The following is a 17048-nucleotide window of genomic DNA, read 5'->3' as shown; positions in this document are numbered from 1 at the left end:
GTCTAAAGCGCAACTAGAAAGATATGGAAGAAAGAAATGAAGATATTTCAAATCATACAGCTATGAATGACAGTAGCTATAAATTTGCCAAGGTATCAGTTTTATTTGTCCTCTGATTATCTGTAAATGGCCATATAAATTCTAACTTGACTTTTGCTTGGCTGTCAAACAGGTACAAACGAACGAAAAGAGCGAAAAGGATTCACATTCTGTAGAACATCCAATGAGCAGTAAAAAAGACGAAGCCAAGGAAAAGAATGTTCGTAAAGAAGTAAAAGAGAGTGATAGAAGAAAAAAGGCCAGCACTTTAGACAAGGAAAGGCATGAAAAGACTTCCTCTGAAGAAAAGTCAGAAAGGCCATCAGAGTCGACACGCAAAAAGCGAACAAAAAAGAAAAAGTCAACAGCTGAGAATTCTCTTAAAAATAACAAGGTTGATGACACTAAACCTGGACTACAAGAAAAAATTGACAACTGTGAAGAAATCAATGAAGCTGATCCCATCAAAAAGCCTCGCAAACGTAGGGTTAAAAATAAAACAAAAAAGCGAGATGAAATTGATAAAACAAACGAAGAAGGTCTACGTCAGTCTCATGAAAAAAGCCTAAAGAACACAGCTTTCAACAAGAACAATAAGAAGGAGGACACTAAAATTATAGATGATAAGGAAAACCTTGTTTTTGACTACGAGGAAATCGAAAACGAATTGATGGATGCTTCGTTCAGCTTTCAGAGTATCGAACAAGTGTCAAATCTCAAATTTGCTCCTATGCCTGTCAATAAAAAACGATTGCAAAGTAAGCAGCAGCAACAGCACCAGTCCATAAGCGCAGCAGGATCTTCTTCAGCATCATTTTCACTGTCTACTGCTGCGGCATCAGATACTTTCCGAAGTAAGAACAAGGAAGGTTCACGACCCGATAAATCTTTATTTAGTGATTCTTCCTCGAGAACTGCAAACAAGCTTAGACCTACTGCAAAGAGTAAGTATACAAATTGGTTTATAGGAAAAGTACGTCAGGGTCACCCAATGCTAATTTCTCCCCTCTTTGTGTCTTAGATCGTCATGCTGAAATACCGCCTCCTTCTTCATTGATCCACCACAGCAGAGGTGGTAAGAAGAAAATGTCCCATAACCGAGTTGCTGAACCTACCAACACTTTTAGTAAAAGCAGCGAAAAGGTGCCTGTACAAAAAGTACTTAATAAGCTGACCATGAAGCTCGGCAATGATGATGTCACGTCTTATAAGGCAACGAAGGATAGAGATACTAGTAAGAAGAAACAGAAAAGTGCTGTATCCAGTCGCAGTTCAGCTAAAGAAATAGGTGCGCCAGTAAAGCCGGTTATTTTTGTCAAGGAAGAGAAAAAAAATAGCACTCTTGTGTCTATCAAAAAGACGAACAAAGCTACTGATACTGAAAAGAAAACGGAGAATCGTGAAATTATGAAAGGAATGAAAGAGATCAGACAAGTGGATTATTGTCATCCAGATGATATTATACACAGCACTATAAGAAAACGACTCTTTTTCGACCGATATATGGATCCAAAGACTTCTGGAGAAAAAGTCATAAAAGAAGCACTCTATCGAGGCGTAATTCGCATCAATAAAAGAAACCGTAAGGATGCTTACGTCACTTGTGAAAATTTGGATGCAGATATTCTTATTTATGGTCAACGTGATCGTAATCGTGCTCTTGATGGTGACGAAGTGGTGGTTGAACTGTTGAATCTAGAAACGGTTTGGGGCAAAAAGAAGGATGCAATGGTAAAAAGACGGGAAGAGCGACATAGTACAGCTGAAGAGTGGCCAGTTGCAGATGAAGATAATGATGATAAGTTAAAACCGAAATATGTTGGTAAAGTCGTCGCTATTGTTAAAGCAGACAGGCCCCTCACTTGCGTCGGTATACTTTCGCTTGATCATCATTTCAAGGAGGAAGAAGCAGAAGAAGAAGAAGAAGAAGAAGAAGAAGAAGAGGAAGAAGAAGAAGATATGGTCACAACAGAGCTCGAAGATATAAACAATGTTAGTGGCGGCAAAGAAGATAATAATGAGGACGAGAAAACAGAGGTTTCTTACAAGAATGGGGAAGCACAGTTAAATAATAAAAAGACTGAAGGAAAAAAGAAAACGGCTCGACTCGCATGGTTCAAACCCATCGATCTTCGTAAACCTATATTTGCTGTACAGCTTAAGTATGCTCCCTCTGATATACTTACAAATGGAGAGAAGTATAAGAATTTACTTATGGTAGGTCAAATTGCGCGTTGGCCGATTGATTCTTCATGCCCTTTCGGTATGGTTGTGCGTGAACTGGGCCATATTGGAAACATACCAGCTGAAACGCAAGGCATATTAGAGGAAAATCACATTATTGAAAAGTCGTTTAGCAAAAAAGCACTCAAATGCTTGCCGGCTACACCTTGGTCTATCGACGAAGATGAAATAGAGAAACGGCGTGATTTGCGAAAGACGCGTATTTTCACTATCGATCCTGCAACAGCCAAAGATTTAGATGATGCTGTTCATATCACTAAATTAGGCGGAGATGAATACGAAGTGGGTGTTCATATTGCTGATGTGTCGCATTTTGTTCGTCAACATACCGCGTTAGATCATGAAGCTTTTGATCGCGGTACCAGTACTTATTTGTGCGACAGGGTAATTCCTATGTTACCTTCTCTGTTATGTGAACAGCTATGTAGTTTGAATCCTGGTGTGGAAAGACTCGCATTTTCGGTTATATGGAAGATGGATGGAAGTGGGCATATTCGCGATACTTGGTTTGGGAAGACTGTAATCAAATCATGTGCCAAGCTATCTTATGATGATGCTCAAAGTGTTATTGAAAAGAAAAGACTCCCGGAAAAGGTGTCCATTCACAATTTTGAACAGTCTCAAGTGGAAGAGGATATCTTATATTTGTTTGAGATTTCCAAGCAGATGCGTCAACGTCGCTTTGAAAATGGTGCTTTGTCTATCAACTCTATTCGTTTGTCATTTCAACTCAATGAATTAGGTGAACCCTGTAGTGTCTCTGTGTATGAACAGAAGGATGCAAATCGTCTCATTGAAGAGTTTATGCTTTGTGCAAATATGAGTGTCGCCAAAAAGATTAGTAGTCACTATCCTAATGAAGCTCTACTTCGTCAACATTCACCCCCTCATGAAAGGGGTTTGGTATGTAAAAACAAATACTTGTCAAAGTTGAGCATTATTTACTGATTATGTCTTCAATTATAGAATGATTTTATAAAGCTTGCAGAAAAGCTAGGTTACTCCTTTGATGGTTCTTCTGCTGGCGCTATTCAAAAATCTATCAATGCCATTGATAACGAGGATGTAAAGTCTGTCTTGAAACTACTCCTTGTCAAACCTATGCAACGCGCAAAATATTTTTGTACGGGTTCATGCGAACCTGACAAATATAGACATTTTGCTCTAAATGTTCCCCTCTATACTCATTTCACATCACCTATTCGTCGTTTTGCAGACATTATTGTTCATCGTCAGCTTGAAGCGGCTTTGAAAGAGAAAAAAGCTTGTGGATATAAGAAGCATTCTGTAGAGAAAGCAACTGCTCACTGTAACGAACGTAAGGAGGGCGCCAAGAACGCTCAAGATATGAATATTCAACTTTATCTCTCTCATTACCTTCATTTGTTGGAGCAAAAGAATGGAAAGCCAATCATAAGTTCTGCTATTGTAACTCAAGTGATGAAAGATTGTTTTGAAATCTTAGTACCTGAATATGGTTTAGAGAAGCGTATACATATGGATATGCTTCCTATCGACAAATTCGTTTACGATTCAAGAAATGATTCTCTGACTGTCTACTGGAAAGAAGGGGTGGAAGCTTGCCGTGCATTTGATTTGAAAAGAAAAAGAGACGAAAACTACAGAGAGCCTTCTGGTACAGAATTACTATATGACACAAGCGAAGTTCCCAACGACGAACAAGCTGCTTCTAAGGTTGCTGTTAAGATTTCGGATGGAACAGTGAAGGAGGATTGGATTGATAAGAATAAAAAGACGCAACAGTTTCAGCCTTTATCGAAGCTAACAGTTAGAATTCAGATCAACATTGAACGCTCTCCACCTATTGTTAACATTTACCCTGTTAATCCTTTTGCTTAAATGAGCTACTAGAGATATTCAGAACTTATAAAAACCTTCAAAAGTTTTTTTTTTTTTCTTCCCTAAAGAGGTTCATTTGCTACAGTATCGTCAATAATATTAACATACCAACTCTTAAAGCCAATAGTGCTACTATCAACTAATGAAAGGCCTTTATTGTCATTCAGGGGAAAGATTACCCAATAAATTTGCATATCGCTTTACCTAGCGCTACAATAAATGTAATCTGAAATAAATGATCTATATCAATACAGTGTGACACAGTGCATGCGTCTCGCCCCATTTGATTGCCTAGGCGTCGCACTTTGTCAATTTGATTTCGAATCTCGGCGATTTCAGTGATTGCGAGAAACTTCAACGACCAGAGTGCAGCTAAAAAGAAAATTTAAAATCCATTCTCTTAATGAAATTGTAGTTGCAAGCAATAAAAAACACGCACAAATATCTCTTCTAAGCTAACATGTAATCATTCTCACAATATCAGCGCTAAGGGCATGTTAAGAGTAAACCCTCTTTCCATCAGATTTATTGTTGGTTATTTTTCTGATCGGCTTCTTTTCATGCTTTCAGCATGCTTTCAGGAGGTTGAAGTCACTATACGTATCGGAATCAGTAACAGCATTCATGGGATAGTTAACTGTGTCAACATCCATATAAACTACGTAAACCGCACACCATTTTCATCAAATCCGCCCCCCCACCATCTTCCAAAGACCACATTGTCCATTTTATTTCAATTTTATAATACTATTGAGGGCTCAGCAAATGTACGAACTTTAAGCAGAAAAGATGTTCCATTATCTTTTTCTTTTTTGACCGGATTTTGATTCTGTCAGTGGCCAAGCCGTTGTCCGTTTCGGTTTCCAATTAGTGAGTGTCTGAAATTTTAGTCCAAAGTGTTTCAATAATTTTTAAAAATACTGTAAAACATTAACCAATTAAATCTCAAAAAGGGTCAATTGTAGTTTAAACAAATGATGGTAATGTAAGTAAAACCTCGTCAATCGTTCTGACTCAAAGTAAAGGAGCGTATATTTTTTAAATGTCCTTTTTGAAAGTAAAATTTGTATTCTGACTTCTCTCTTCATCTTTCAAGCTTTATCTTATTAACATTTGTTATTGTAAACACGATATCGTTCAGTTTCAGCCTTTCGAATGAATGATAATGCAGTAGATATACACGACGATTCTGGCAGATATTTACAAGAGTATATATCAAGTAAGAGAAAGTAACAGAGAAATTAGTATTATTTTGTTTGAAAACTCACTGGTTTTTTTCTATATTTTAAAGGTCTAGAGAATTTGCCAAGTGAAATACAATATCATTGGGCTGAAATAAAGAATCGAAACGATCAAGCGAAGCGTATGCATTATATTATAGAAACCATTATCAAGTTAGACAGAGTTGTTGTACTCAATTCAATTATCTGTTGGTTCACAACAACTTTTATGCTTGTTCTTATTTAGTATCTGAAAAACGTATAAAAAGTGGGCAACGAGATCTTGCTCTCATTCATAAACAGTGGTTTTCACCTGACTATAAAGATAAGAAAGAGATACTATTGAAAAACCAGCCTGCCACGATAAAACGGATACAAGATGATTTTAGCAGACTGGAAGATTTGGCAAACGAGCGTGTATCTTTAGCAGAAGAAGCCTTAAAATTGGTAGAGAACATACCGAATTTAACGTTGCCTTTGTGTATACACGAGTTTTATATAAGCTCAACTAATTTTTATACTTTTGACCTTGGTGATTTCTTGTAGGTGGATCGTCATTTGAGTAAACTGCAAAAAGATTTAGACAAACACGATCGCGACCATCCCGAATTAGCAGCAGCAACGCCCTCACTATCATTACCAGCAACGCCTTCACAGAATTATTCAATAACGCATGGAAATTTAACAAGCACAAGTAGTAGTCGAGGCAGCAGTAGGAGAAGTAAGTTTATTATACTCTTCGTTAGAGTGCTATTTATGCACCATTTTGCTGCGAGTTTCTTCATTATCCTTTTAATGTAATTCGTAACACTTCTAACGAAAATTTAGACACAGTTTTAGACTCTGATTTTGATGAGACAGACGAACATGACAATGAAGATAACAATGATTTAGCAGGAGAGTCTTTATTCATCGACGGGAATATGGCAGCAATACCGGGCAGTGCAACATTTATCGAGAAATCTGAATCAGAACTAATAGCAAATCGTAATCAGAAAAGAAAAAAGAAAGAAGCTAGAGAAGCGGAAAAGGAGGAGCCTTTATATTGCTTCTGTCAACAGGTGTCCTATGGCGAAATGGTCGCTTGCGATGGAGAGAATTGTCCTTACGAATGGTTTCATATGGAATGTGTGGGGCTGGATGCTCCACCGAAGGGTGCTTGGTATTGCCAAGCCTGTTCCACCGAATTACGGAATAAAAGAAAAGGATTGGCATCACCCGGTACAGCTACAAATATTACAACCACAGTAGGAACAGCCGGAGCAGGCACTTCCATACAACAGCCATTGCATAAAAAGATGAAACGAAAAAAAGAATCCCAATCTTGAAAATGCTATAACTATGCCACCGCTTTACACATCTTGGTCTGTCACGACCACCTGTAAATAGCTCAATTTATCCTTCTACCATATACTACTACATTGTTTATTTAAGCTCCTTCTTTACGTTTCCCTAATTATACTATGTTTGTTTCTTTACATTCCTCGTACTATAATCATACATCGATACTCTCTTTCAAGATAGGTAGCACTTTCCACATCATGTTTTTTCAGAGTGTCATTAAACCAGAACAAATTCATTATTACAGTGTTCTTATAATAAAATGTCATCTATTTCAGTAAAGCTCGTCTACAAGAACCAGGCTAGTTGCTTTGTAAGATTTATTAGTCGTATGCTGCAGAACAACCTACCACTATGTGAATTAAACTGCTAGTGTTAAGCAATTTAATTGCCGTTCTCAGTCCAGCAAGTGAATATGCTGAAATGGATTAAGCTGCTTTAAGTTGCTTTAAGCATATGCTTTAAGTTGCTTTAAGCATATGCTTCAAGTAACCATGAAACCCTCGGTATTAACCAATTCCATCTGATGATGAGAAAACGTGAGAGAAGGTATCATATAATCCAAAAAAAGCAACTGTAGAGGATAATGAGCGTCAAAGCTGGCAACGAAGGCGAGGAATCATATTTCCTTGTTAAGCCATAATACTAATAGCTTATGGGTTTTGAATGAAGACAAAATAATGGTTATATTCCAAGCTGACTTGCAAGCCGCTATGAATTACCTAATTGAGATTGCTGCAAGTATAGCCATTGAACGGCTTCGAGTATTATACTACGAGTCTTCAAGGGTTGTACTAGTTTGTATTGATATAACAGCCAAGCAAACCAGAAAGAAAGCCACGTATGAAGACGAAGAAATATAAAAGATACGGACAGTATTTTCATCCAAAAATTCAGGAACAATCTCTCTCTCAACGAAGTGATAAGCGCACATTTCTTTGGCTCCGTAAAAATGGTTGACAAAATAGGCAATGCTATGCTGGATGGGTGAATTGATGGCAGTCGACACTTTAAGTAATACCGGATTGTTACTGATTATCTTTTTTTTTTTTTTTTTTTTTTTTTGTAAATGCTCCAGTTAAAGGAATTAAGACAAAAAAGTAGACAATGGCCGCAATCAATTGAGTCGCTAAGTAATATCCATGATTAGCCCAAGAACGAATACTTCTTCCATAGCTTCGTACAATGAAATTATACACTTTAGAGTGAGAACATGCGAATATGTCGGTCAGTGCAGCGTTGTTAGTAAGTTTTGATTAGACTATATCATCATAAGCAAATTTAGTAAACATTTTGAAAAAAGAATTTTACATTTACATTTTAATTGATGTTAGAATGCATCCATAAAGGAAAGAGAAAAGAAGGTGAATAAAAAGGAATACGTCTACTAAGGGAAAACTATATATACTATATTAAGGCTACAATTTTTTTTGTTACTTTATTGATTGGCATTGGCATTGTTTTCAATTGCTGAGGTAACAGCAGCAGTGTTTCCACCAGCAATCAACTTAGCATTACCGATAACAGTCAAGATTTCATTCAAATTATTCTTCCAAGCATTCAGACATGTGCTCAACTTCTTCCATTGCTCTGTGCCAAAGACACGATAAATACTACGGTGTACCAAAACAGTCTTATTCAATTGATCCAATTTTGCTTCGACGAGACCAGCACGGATAACATCAATGACCCACATTTCAACTTCGTCTTCAGAAATTTGTAAATTAGCAGCAATATCCGCATACTTCAATTCACGAGATAGGTTTTCTGAACCCAAAGAAGCTAAGGATAATAAACGCATCTTGTGTAAATTATTTTCGGGTGATGGGCATAATTTAACAGCGTTAGGGTGTGATTTCACAAATTCCTGATAGGTGGACAAATTGCCATTCAAGAAGACATCTAACAAAGCATATTCTTCGCTGTTCTTGTCTTCTTTGAGTTGTTGAACAGCAGGGTATTGAAGTAAATCCTCAAAGGCAAAATAATTATCCATAGCAATAGCACGGATAATGACATCTTTAGCGATCTTCTTTGACTTTTCGTCCCTGGCCTCAAAGGTGGATAGGTTTCTCAATGCAAATTTGAGAGAGAGTTTTCTAGAAGATTCAAGTTAGATTGATATACCTATCCTACGTTCTGATATGTCTACTAAACTTACTCTTCACCAGCATTTAATAAAACTTCGTCTAAATATTGATACAAATGACGTTCGGTTTCCTTGCCAATTCCCCATTGCTTAGCCCAAGTATCAACATATTCTAATTGACCGATCAAAGAATCTAATTCGTCAGCTTGTGCAGTTACTTCGATCAAAGCGATGAAGGCATTGTAACGAAGAGTTGAGTCGTTGGGAAGAGCGTTATATAAGTTGAGCAAACTATTCAGAAGAATGTCATAACGATCAGTGATGGTTCCAAAGTATATTTAATCGACATCATCTCTTACATCTTTTGCTTTAAACCGATTTTGCTACTTTCCGTCTTTGTCAATGTATCAATCAAAGTAAAAACTGCATCCTTAAGAACGGCTTCTGGGGCTTGCAATACGAGAACAACAAGTAGGTTAAAAGCACCTTCGACCTCTACAATTCGTAATGGAAAAAAAACCGTTTAATTAATCAACAATAATCTTGCCTTCAGTTACAAGATGAACTATATTTACGTTTGTTATTCTCAGTCAGAAAAATCGAAGCATCCTTAGCAAGTTGAGTATAAACTGCATCCTTCTTGTCTTTGTAGATAGACTGAATCTCTTTAACATAAGGTGCGTCCATATCACCATCTTCACCTCTTAATTTAGCAATATAAAGGGCCAAGTCGGTAATCTAACAATCGAATTTTTATGATTAATGTCTGTCATCAAGAATATATGGTTTCTAATGAAAAGCCTAGAAGTAAGAAAAGTGGAACCAAGCAGGTATCTGTCGATGATGTGAATAGAATTGTAACTGTATGATGTTGCGAGCAATTCTAAATTGGCACTCGGTTTCCTTGATTATTGAAGATTACAGATGTCAATAAATCTTCTTTTTTTTTTTCTTCTTTTTGTTTGCCAAGCTGACATTGTTGCAATAACTCATGAATAACAATATGCTCGGGGTATGCCAAACTATTACTGACAGTTGCTGTAGTCGAACAGATACCATATGGCGTATATCGTTTCTCTCTGGCCTTCCTAATAGTACGCGTCGTAAAGAAATTACAAAATACTTTACTTGGCTTTCTGTATCTCCTTTAACATAGATGCTGTTTGCAGACATTGCTAATTTGTTGCAGAAAAGTAAAGAAAAATAACGAAGGAAAAAGATACTAAGAGAGAGTTCGAAAAAGAGATTATAGCTATCCAGACCGTATAACGATTTCCCTTTTGTCGAAATTTGCTGCCGGGCTTTTTGAGTTGTCAAGATTTTTTCTGGTTTATCCATAAGCAGTGGCTTAGGATGGCGGCTTCCAAATTGCTTATGGCATGAGCGCAGCCGCAATAGGAGGCCAGCTATTTCTCCATGCATTAAAAAAGACGCTATGGTTACTGATACAAATATATATTGTTCAAAATAATAAAGAATAATAAAAAAAAGATTTGCAAATAATACACTTATATTTTAGATCGATTACTGGCTTTCTCCAAAAATATTCCTTGCTTTAGCATTGAAAGTACTTAAGGGGCAAATTGTTTTCAAATATATAATGCATTCGAGTAGCTACTCACAACGCCAAAAGCGGATGCTTGTGCCTGCCTAGTTGTTAAAAGTAGACATTAAGTGGTAAATTAGATGTAGCAGTATTTTTAATGATTCCCTTTGTATACTGTTATATACGTTATACTTTCAATAAACGTACGATTAAGTTCTTAAAAATGAAATGGAACGGGTGAATGAGCGTTCCTTTGTCGTTTGTAAGAATTGAGCAAATATAAGAATTTTAGTATGACGGTTTTGTAAATACTACATTGTTACAAGCTAAGATATATGGTATTAGGATAAAAAAGAGAGCTAGAGGGTAAACATAGTATTAAGACCTGACTTGATTAAACGGCAGAAGATGCTGAGGAAGGAGAGGGTGAGATTGAGCGATCTTCGTCATATCTCTTCACCGTCTTGTCTACAAACTTGCCCCATTTGTTGCTTGTTTCATCAACTTCATGCGAGGAGGTTCTTGAATGTGAAGGCGATCTGGAGGAATCCTTCTCTCCAGTGGGTTTTTTCCTTGACTTTCTATCGTTCGACTTCCTACCAGTCTTCCATTCTGTCCAGGTGTAAACCTCAGTTTCCCGATCATCATTTGAAGGGGTCGTCTGAGAATGATTTGCAGTTGCTAATTCTGTGTTAGAATGGTTACTAGTGTTATTCCATTCATCTGCTACAATACTGGCAGGCGCATCGCCCCAGCCATTCTCCTTCAACTCTCCCGTCATTCCTTGTGCCTTCTCAGATGCTGGACTTGCGTGAGTACGATTGTTGCCAGCTCTCCAATCCCTCGCAACCATACTTGCAGGCGTGGTACGCCAGCCATCTGCTTGCTTGCCCATTTTCCTAATTCTTGTTGTGTCTTTTCCAGGACGGCCTCCCTTTTCCCTCCAATGATTGACGATTGTATTTGAAGGTGCACTACGCCAACTGTCCTGCTTTCTCAGTTTCGTAGCTTCGCGTGCTTTATTGATCGCTGAATTTTTGTCGGTACGGTCGCCATTAGCGTTCCATTTATCAATATGCGTATCAGCAAGCACATCACTCCAACCATCTTGCTCTTTTTCCTTTTTTCCTACTTTCGGAGATTCTTGCGTGGGAGTTGTATTGTCATGGCCCTCTTTACTTTTCCAGTTATCTACCATTTTGTCCGCAGGCACAGAACCCCAGCCATCATTTTCATTGCTAGCATTCACTGTAACTTGCGCTTTCCTGTCTGTGGCTGTTGCAACTTCTTTAGCATTTTCATCACTGACAGTCCATTTATCCACACTTGTGTTCACAGGTGGTTCGCCCCACCCGCACTCTTTCTCATCTTCCGCTACTTCCTGTGCTGCTGTAATTGCTAGTGTTTCATTAGTAACATCATTATTACTCTTTTGTTCGTCAGCTGCGGCGCTCATAGATGTGGTCGAACGACTAACGAAATTTTCCTTTGTACGTTTCAACGCTTCGAGCAATTGTTCAAACTTATCCAGGTCTTTGGTATGTTGTGATAAATGAGTCAAGTTTTCGTTGATATTTTTTTCTGCCTCTGTATCCTTCCCTATTCCTGCAGCCACCTCAACTTTGGCTAACTTTACCGCTAACAATTTTCTGCTGATAATCTCTCCAGGCTCGATGATAATAGATCTGCAATCAGGCGTCATCAGGATAACTGTTGCTTCATCATTGACTGCTGGAGGTGAATCAGCCGACGGAACGGTTGGCCGTGTTCCACGATCAAATAAGTCCTTTTTTTCTATTGCGTTCTGGTCAATCTTATTGAAGGTATTTTTCGTTGTTGCTAATGTAGGGATCTGAGTGTCTCTATTACTAGGAGTTTTATGAGATTCATCTTCAAAGCCAGACCTTTTGTCGTTTGGCATGTCCATCATATTCTTAAACTGAAGTGCGGCCCAAGCATCAGATACCCTTTCATTGTCCGGATCTGACATTGTAGTGCTGCCAGATCCTGCTGTCACCTCTTTTTCCAGATTGTCCTTTATGGTTGTTAATGCTTGATCCTTCTCTGCCTTTTTCTCTTTATTTAAAGCTTCCTCATGCGCTGTATTATCCCAGACATGCTGCATGTAGACTTGTATATCTTTAAAAGTGACATTGTTGGTCCGATCATTGTTATTTTTGTAATGGTAGTCCTTGAACAATACTACCCGATCGTCTGACTGGGTGTCCAACTTCTTCAATAGATAGAACACTTCTTCCCTCTTGTCTTCTCTTGTGGATCGTTTTATACTCGGAGCTGCTTCATATACAGCAGCGCCAATTAATTGATCACATAAATTGCTGAAAGCTTGATAGTAATCTTTATTGTTATCCTTGTCAGGTTGTGTTGGTGCTGGAAGCAAATCAAATAAACCATACTGTCCTAATCGAACAAAGTAAAAGAATTGCAGTATCTTCAAGATGAGAGATTTATACTTTTCACGCTCTTTTTTAACCAGAGAATTGGCAGAAACACCGATCTTGGTCCTCCAAGGTTCTTCTTGCTTTAATATGGAAAACAAAGAGGAAAACGTTCAAAACCTTCAATATATATAACAATACTTTTTAATATACTTACGAATCGCTTTAACGATTCCTCAAGTGTTTCGATAGATGCCTTCTTCTTGGCAATATTAATTTTTTGCTCTGTTGTTGTTTCACCATTACTTTTTTCTATTGCCTCTATATCTGCCTATGATTAATGGAAAAGTGATTAACAAATAGATTTCTGAAGAATATATGAAGCTGAACATACTAATTCTTTTCGGAGAGTCTGTAATTGATCGTTAATGCAATCAACATGAGGGTTACTAGTAAGCCTCTTGTTGTTCTGTCGGCTTCTGTTATTAGACCAATGCTTTCTGGGCGGCATGTTGTCGTGGTTTAGGATAAACTGGTGTGGTGATTGTAAACACTGGCAATTGCAGTGGAGGGTCAGAAATTTGAGTGAGCATTATTCCACAGATGGATGGACTGAGTTTAAACTGATAAAAAGAAAAGTTGAGAAATCAGAAGCTTCTTCTACGTACTTTTGCACAGGTCGTGTCCACCGAAGCAAAGTTCAAGTATGGAAGATAATCCCTTTAGAGGGCATCACTATCAACCTCTTCATTATTGCATAATAATATTTACGAAAATTGCGGGAACTTTGCAGTCAAAATCGTTACACAATAGTTCAAATATTTAAATGAAGCGGTAACTTCCTACTCCCCACAATACGAACAATAAATGGTCTTTTGTCTTTGAAGTAATCATTCAGTAAAGCTTCGACAAGCCCTGATCTTTATGAAACGTTTCCTTGAATATTGTCTAAATGCCGCTGTTACTACAACATTTCTTAGGATAATATGTGAAAAATGCTTTCATTTGATGTGGCTGTGGAGGGTTTTATATACCAAGTTATACATATTTTGCCACAGTTATTTACAGATTACTTTGTACATTAAAAGACAGCATTCTATGTTTTAAGCCAGATAGATACTGTTCGTTTTAGTCCTCGCGTAATTGGTAACCATTACATTTCTTTGCAAAATTTGGAAAGCTTTCGAGATCAAGACACCTTGTCTGAGAGAATTGATTCTGAGAAAGTAATACCAGTCGAAAATACTTGAGTATTTAAACGGACATTCGATATTTATACAAGCAGTCTTAGATGAATTGGCCAGTGTTCTCTTTCGGAGACATGCTGAGTATAGTTCTTTAAAAGTCTGCTTGTCTTTGTGATCTAGGGCTTGTTTCCTAATAAAAGAATATTGAATGCACAGACAAAAAGCTAGCTCAATTGTGCATGCAGCAGCTAGTTTTTTACGGGACAAAGGTTCTTAAGATAATTAAAGTTGTAGAAGAGACCATTGTCTGTACAACCTAAATCTACCTCGTTCCTTGGGAGCACAAAAAATTATCTATCTTTAAAAGCTAGTATTTTGGTCCTGTCTTCAGCCTCTTTCTCTCCTTCTAAAGTCTTCCCCTTTTATATCAGCAAAGTTCTTCTATACACTCATGGTTAAAGAAGAATAAACTAATATGCCCTTGTTTCTAATAGATCATAGTAAAAAAAAAACTATCGTATTCATAGGAAGCATCCTATTCCTGTCTACAATCACCTTCTCGTTATTTCTTTACCAAACGACTAAAACCACTGATACTGATTCAACCACAACCAGCATTGTTGATTCAAGTTATTTAACGAATGAACAGACTTTCTTTGATACCATCAACTACAACCACACAATTATAGAAGAATCTCCTAATATATCATTACCATGTCAATGTGACAAGAGTAAGAATAGTCTTCAACAGATGAGAGAAGATGTACAATCCATAATAGATAATAGTTTATTGAATGAGAACCAACAGCAACAGATTGACGTACCGGAATCCTTACCGCCTCCACCTGAGGCTTTAATGAAAAAGATCAAGAAGAATTTGTTCCGTTTGGATAAAAATGGAAATAATAAGGAAGATAAAGTTCTTATAGTCGCTACCGCAAACTATGGTATGCGCAACCATGTTTACAACTGGATAGAATCCTTGAAAAAGACAAATGAGCATAGGTTTCTCATTTTTTGCTTCGATCAAAAACTTTACGACCATCTTGTACTTGCTGGCTATGAAGCTCATGCAACTTTAATTCCTGACGTTTGGTTCCGTGATCTTCAACTTGAAGCCGGCTTCAAAACATATTTCAGCCAAGAATATCGGGTAATCACTCATGCCAAAACATTAGTAGTGCAGCAACTTCTTTATCTGGACATCCATGTCTTTTTTAGCGATGTCGATGTCATTTGGCTTCGAAAACGAATGGTAGATTATGTTACTACTTTGATGGATTTGCGACAAGAGACACATGTATTATTTCAGCAAGAAGGCTTGAATCAGCAAGAAGTGAATACTGGGTTTTATTTGATGCGACCGACGTTGGAAATGAAGAAATTATTGGCAGAGACTATTCAAATTCAAGATGCGGGGGAAAAGACACAACAAGGAGCCATGAATGCTGCCTTAAACCATTTAGATATGGATTTAAGAACCACATCAATTGTATTACTAGACATTCTGCATTTTCCAAATGGTTTTGCATATTTTGATAACGATTTACCAAATAAGCATGGTATTCAACCATATATTGTTCATGCAAATTATTTGGTAAGTATTTAGCAAACGTATACTACACTAGTGATTTAACCACCACTGTGTTGCTCTGAGTAGTTTAAATGCATTTCCTTAGAAACAGGTTGAAGGAATAAAATAATATTCGATCCTTCTATTAACATAACTTACTCTTCCTTAACTTAGGTGGGAGAAGATAAAAAGACAAGATTAATAGAACAAGGGTTTTGGTATCTTAATGATACTTGGCTGGGACAAATAGACGCCGTTTTAGAAGAGAAATACGAAACAGAGCAACAACAGCATCGAAAAAAGGCTATAACGAGGCCTAAAAATGCAACTAGTGCAAAACAAAAGTCGAGGAAGAAAACACACTAAAAAATTGTTGATCTATAAACCAAGCTATTATAGTATAGAGGTTTACTTAATAATATGCTATCCTTTCATCTAACTACTATCATTATTTTATACTATATACTCATTTTGTACCTTTCTACTCTATATCCCTAATCATTCTGCTCAACAACAGCCTTGTATTATAGTTTCAAAATACCAAAAAGTGTAAAAAGTTCCCTTTGTTTCTTTGCAAATAAGCTCTTTGTCAATTATTAGTATTGCCAACTGGTATGATATCACTTGCGAGTGCAGGAATTCAAAAGTTATTTGCGGAGAGCGGATAATGTCCAAGTAAGGATTATAGATCGAAAACAAGTTTATTGGCCTTTTGGATTTGCAAACTACGTTCCTGATTTTTATTTGTTTGTTTTCTTCCAACCATACAACAATATTCGCGTGTATTCTAGTTTTCGAGATAGTATAAAGTCCATACACCCAATTTTCTGCGCTGTTACATCTTTTCTGTTGAGGGATTGGAATTGCTGGTGACATTTGTATAACGTTAAATTCTGCAAAAAAAAAGAAAAAAAAATTTGTCATTACACCCAACTCGTTCTGTCTCACTCAGTACTTGGATACGCTTCGCTTTTTTTGTAAATTGTTACATTTTTGTCATTGAGTGTCTATTTCCACTTGGAAACAAAAATGTGTTGTTGGCTTACTGGTTATCATTGAAGACTTAAGTAGATCTTAAGAAAGCTCCCATTTTTCGTAATCATCTGTAATAATGAGAAATGTCAATCCTTAAAACGGCAATGAGAACGAGTCAAATGTTATTGCAACAAAAGATTTGTGTATGGTGATCTTCTCTTTTTTTGTATTGCGAGTTATGAATATCCTATGATTGTGCAATTGAAATTAGTGTTTATTATGTAGTATTAGTGGGTATTTTAATTTACAGTTATTTAGACTATCTAGGCTCAACAGCCATCATGTAATTTGAGGGTACAATCGAGCTTTGTGCCTTTACCTTGTGCCACCCCGCCACGTTACTTCCAACCACTTAAATTTTCTCATAAAGTAGCTACCTCAAAGTCATGTTTGTAAATTATTCAACAATAGTATTTCTATAATGTTTCAATTTGAAGCTTATTGAGCATATTTCTCGAAGTCAAGCAGCGGAACAGTATATGCATTGTGCCAATGCACTCAATCATAATCTAAAA

At 37.0% G+C, this 17048-nt stretch overlaps 5 protein-coding genes across 5 annotated transcripts; 3 read left to right on the top strand and 2 right to left on the bottom strand.

Annotated features, from left to right (window-relative positions):
• Positions 1–23: 23 nt before the first annotated feature.
• Positions 24–4143, top strand: BDF20DRAFT_916371 (uncharacterized protein; the record flags this gene model as incomplete). The annotated part of the gene is made up of 4 exons (XM_053084446.1): positions 24–92; positions 173–983; positions 1061–3186; positions 3250–4143. The coding sequence occupies 4 exons, from the start codon at positions 24–26 to the stop codon at positions 4141–4143; spliced, it is 3900 nt and encodes a 1299-aa protein (XP_052932168.1).
• Positions 4144–6382: 2239 nt separating this feature from the next.
• BDF20DRAFT_797860 (uncharacterized protein) lies at positions 6383–6550 on the top strand (the record flags this gene model as incomplete). Its single annotated transcript, XM_053076303.1, has 1 exon — positions 6383–6550. A coding segment is annotated over one exon (168 nt), but the record flags the coding sequence as incomplete, so codon positions are not given.
• A 1592-nt stretch (positions 6551–8142) lies between these two features.
• BDF20DRAFT_916369 (uncharacterized protein) lies at positions 8143–9966 on the bottom strand (the record flags this gene model as incomplete). The annotated part of the gene is made up of 5 exons (XM_053084445.1): positions 8143–8803; positions 8866–9084; positions 9153–9288; positions 9369–9531; positions 9922–9966. 5 exons carry the CDS (start codon positions 9964–9966, stop codon positions 8143–8145), a joined length of 1224 nt encoding a protein of 407 aa, XP_052932166.1.
• Positions 9967–10733: 767 nt separating this feature from the next.
• On the bottom strand, positions 10734–13249 carry BDF20DRAFT_916368 (uncharacterized protein; the record flags this gene model as incomplete). The annotated part of the gene is made up of 3 exons (XM_053084444.1): positions 10734–12881; positions 12956–13069; positions 13133–13249. 3 exons carry the CDS (start codon positions 13247–13249, stop codon positions 10734–10736), a joined length of 2379 nt encoding a protein of 792 aa, XP_052932165.1.
• Positions 13250–14676: 1427 nt separating this feature from the next.
• Positions 14677–15864, top strand: BDF20DRAFT_916367 (nucleotide-diphospho-sugar transferase-domain-containing protein; the record flags this gene model as incomplete). The annotated part of the gene is made up of 2 exons (XM_053084443.1): positions 14677–15522; positions 15673–15864. The coding sequence occupies 2 exons, from the start codon at positions 14677–14679 to the stop codon at positions 15862–15864; spliced, it is 1038 nt and encodes a 345-aa protein (XP_052932164.1).
• Between the last annotated feature and the right edge of the window lie 1184 nt (positions 15865–17048).

Source organism: Mycotypha africana (assembly GCF_025528875.1).
Source record: "Mycotypha africana strain NRRL 2978 chromosome Unknown BDF20scaffold_11, whole genome shotgun sequence".
Lineage (NCBI taxonomy): Eukaryota > Fungi > Mucoromycota > Mucoromycetes > Mucorales > Mycotyphaceae > Mycotypha > Mycotypha africana.
The sequence above is the reverse complement of the archived record's forward strand: the minus strand, read 5'-3'. Positions and strand labels throughout refer to the sequence as shown.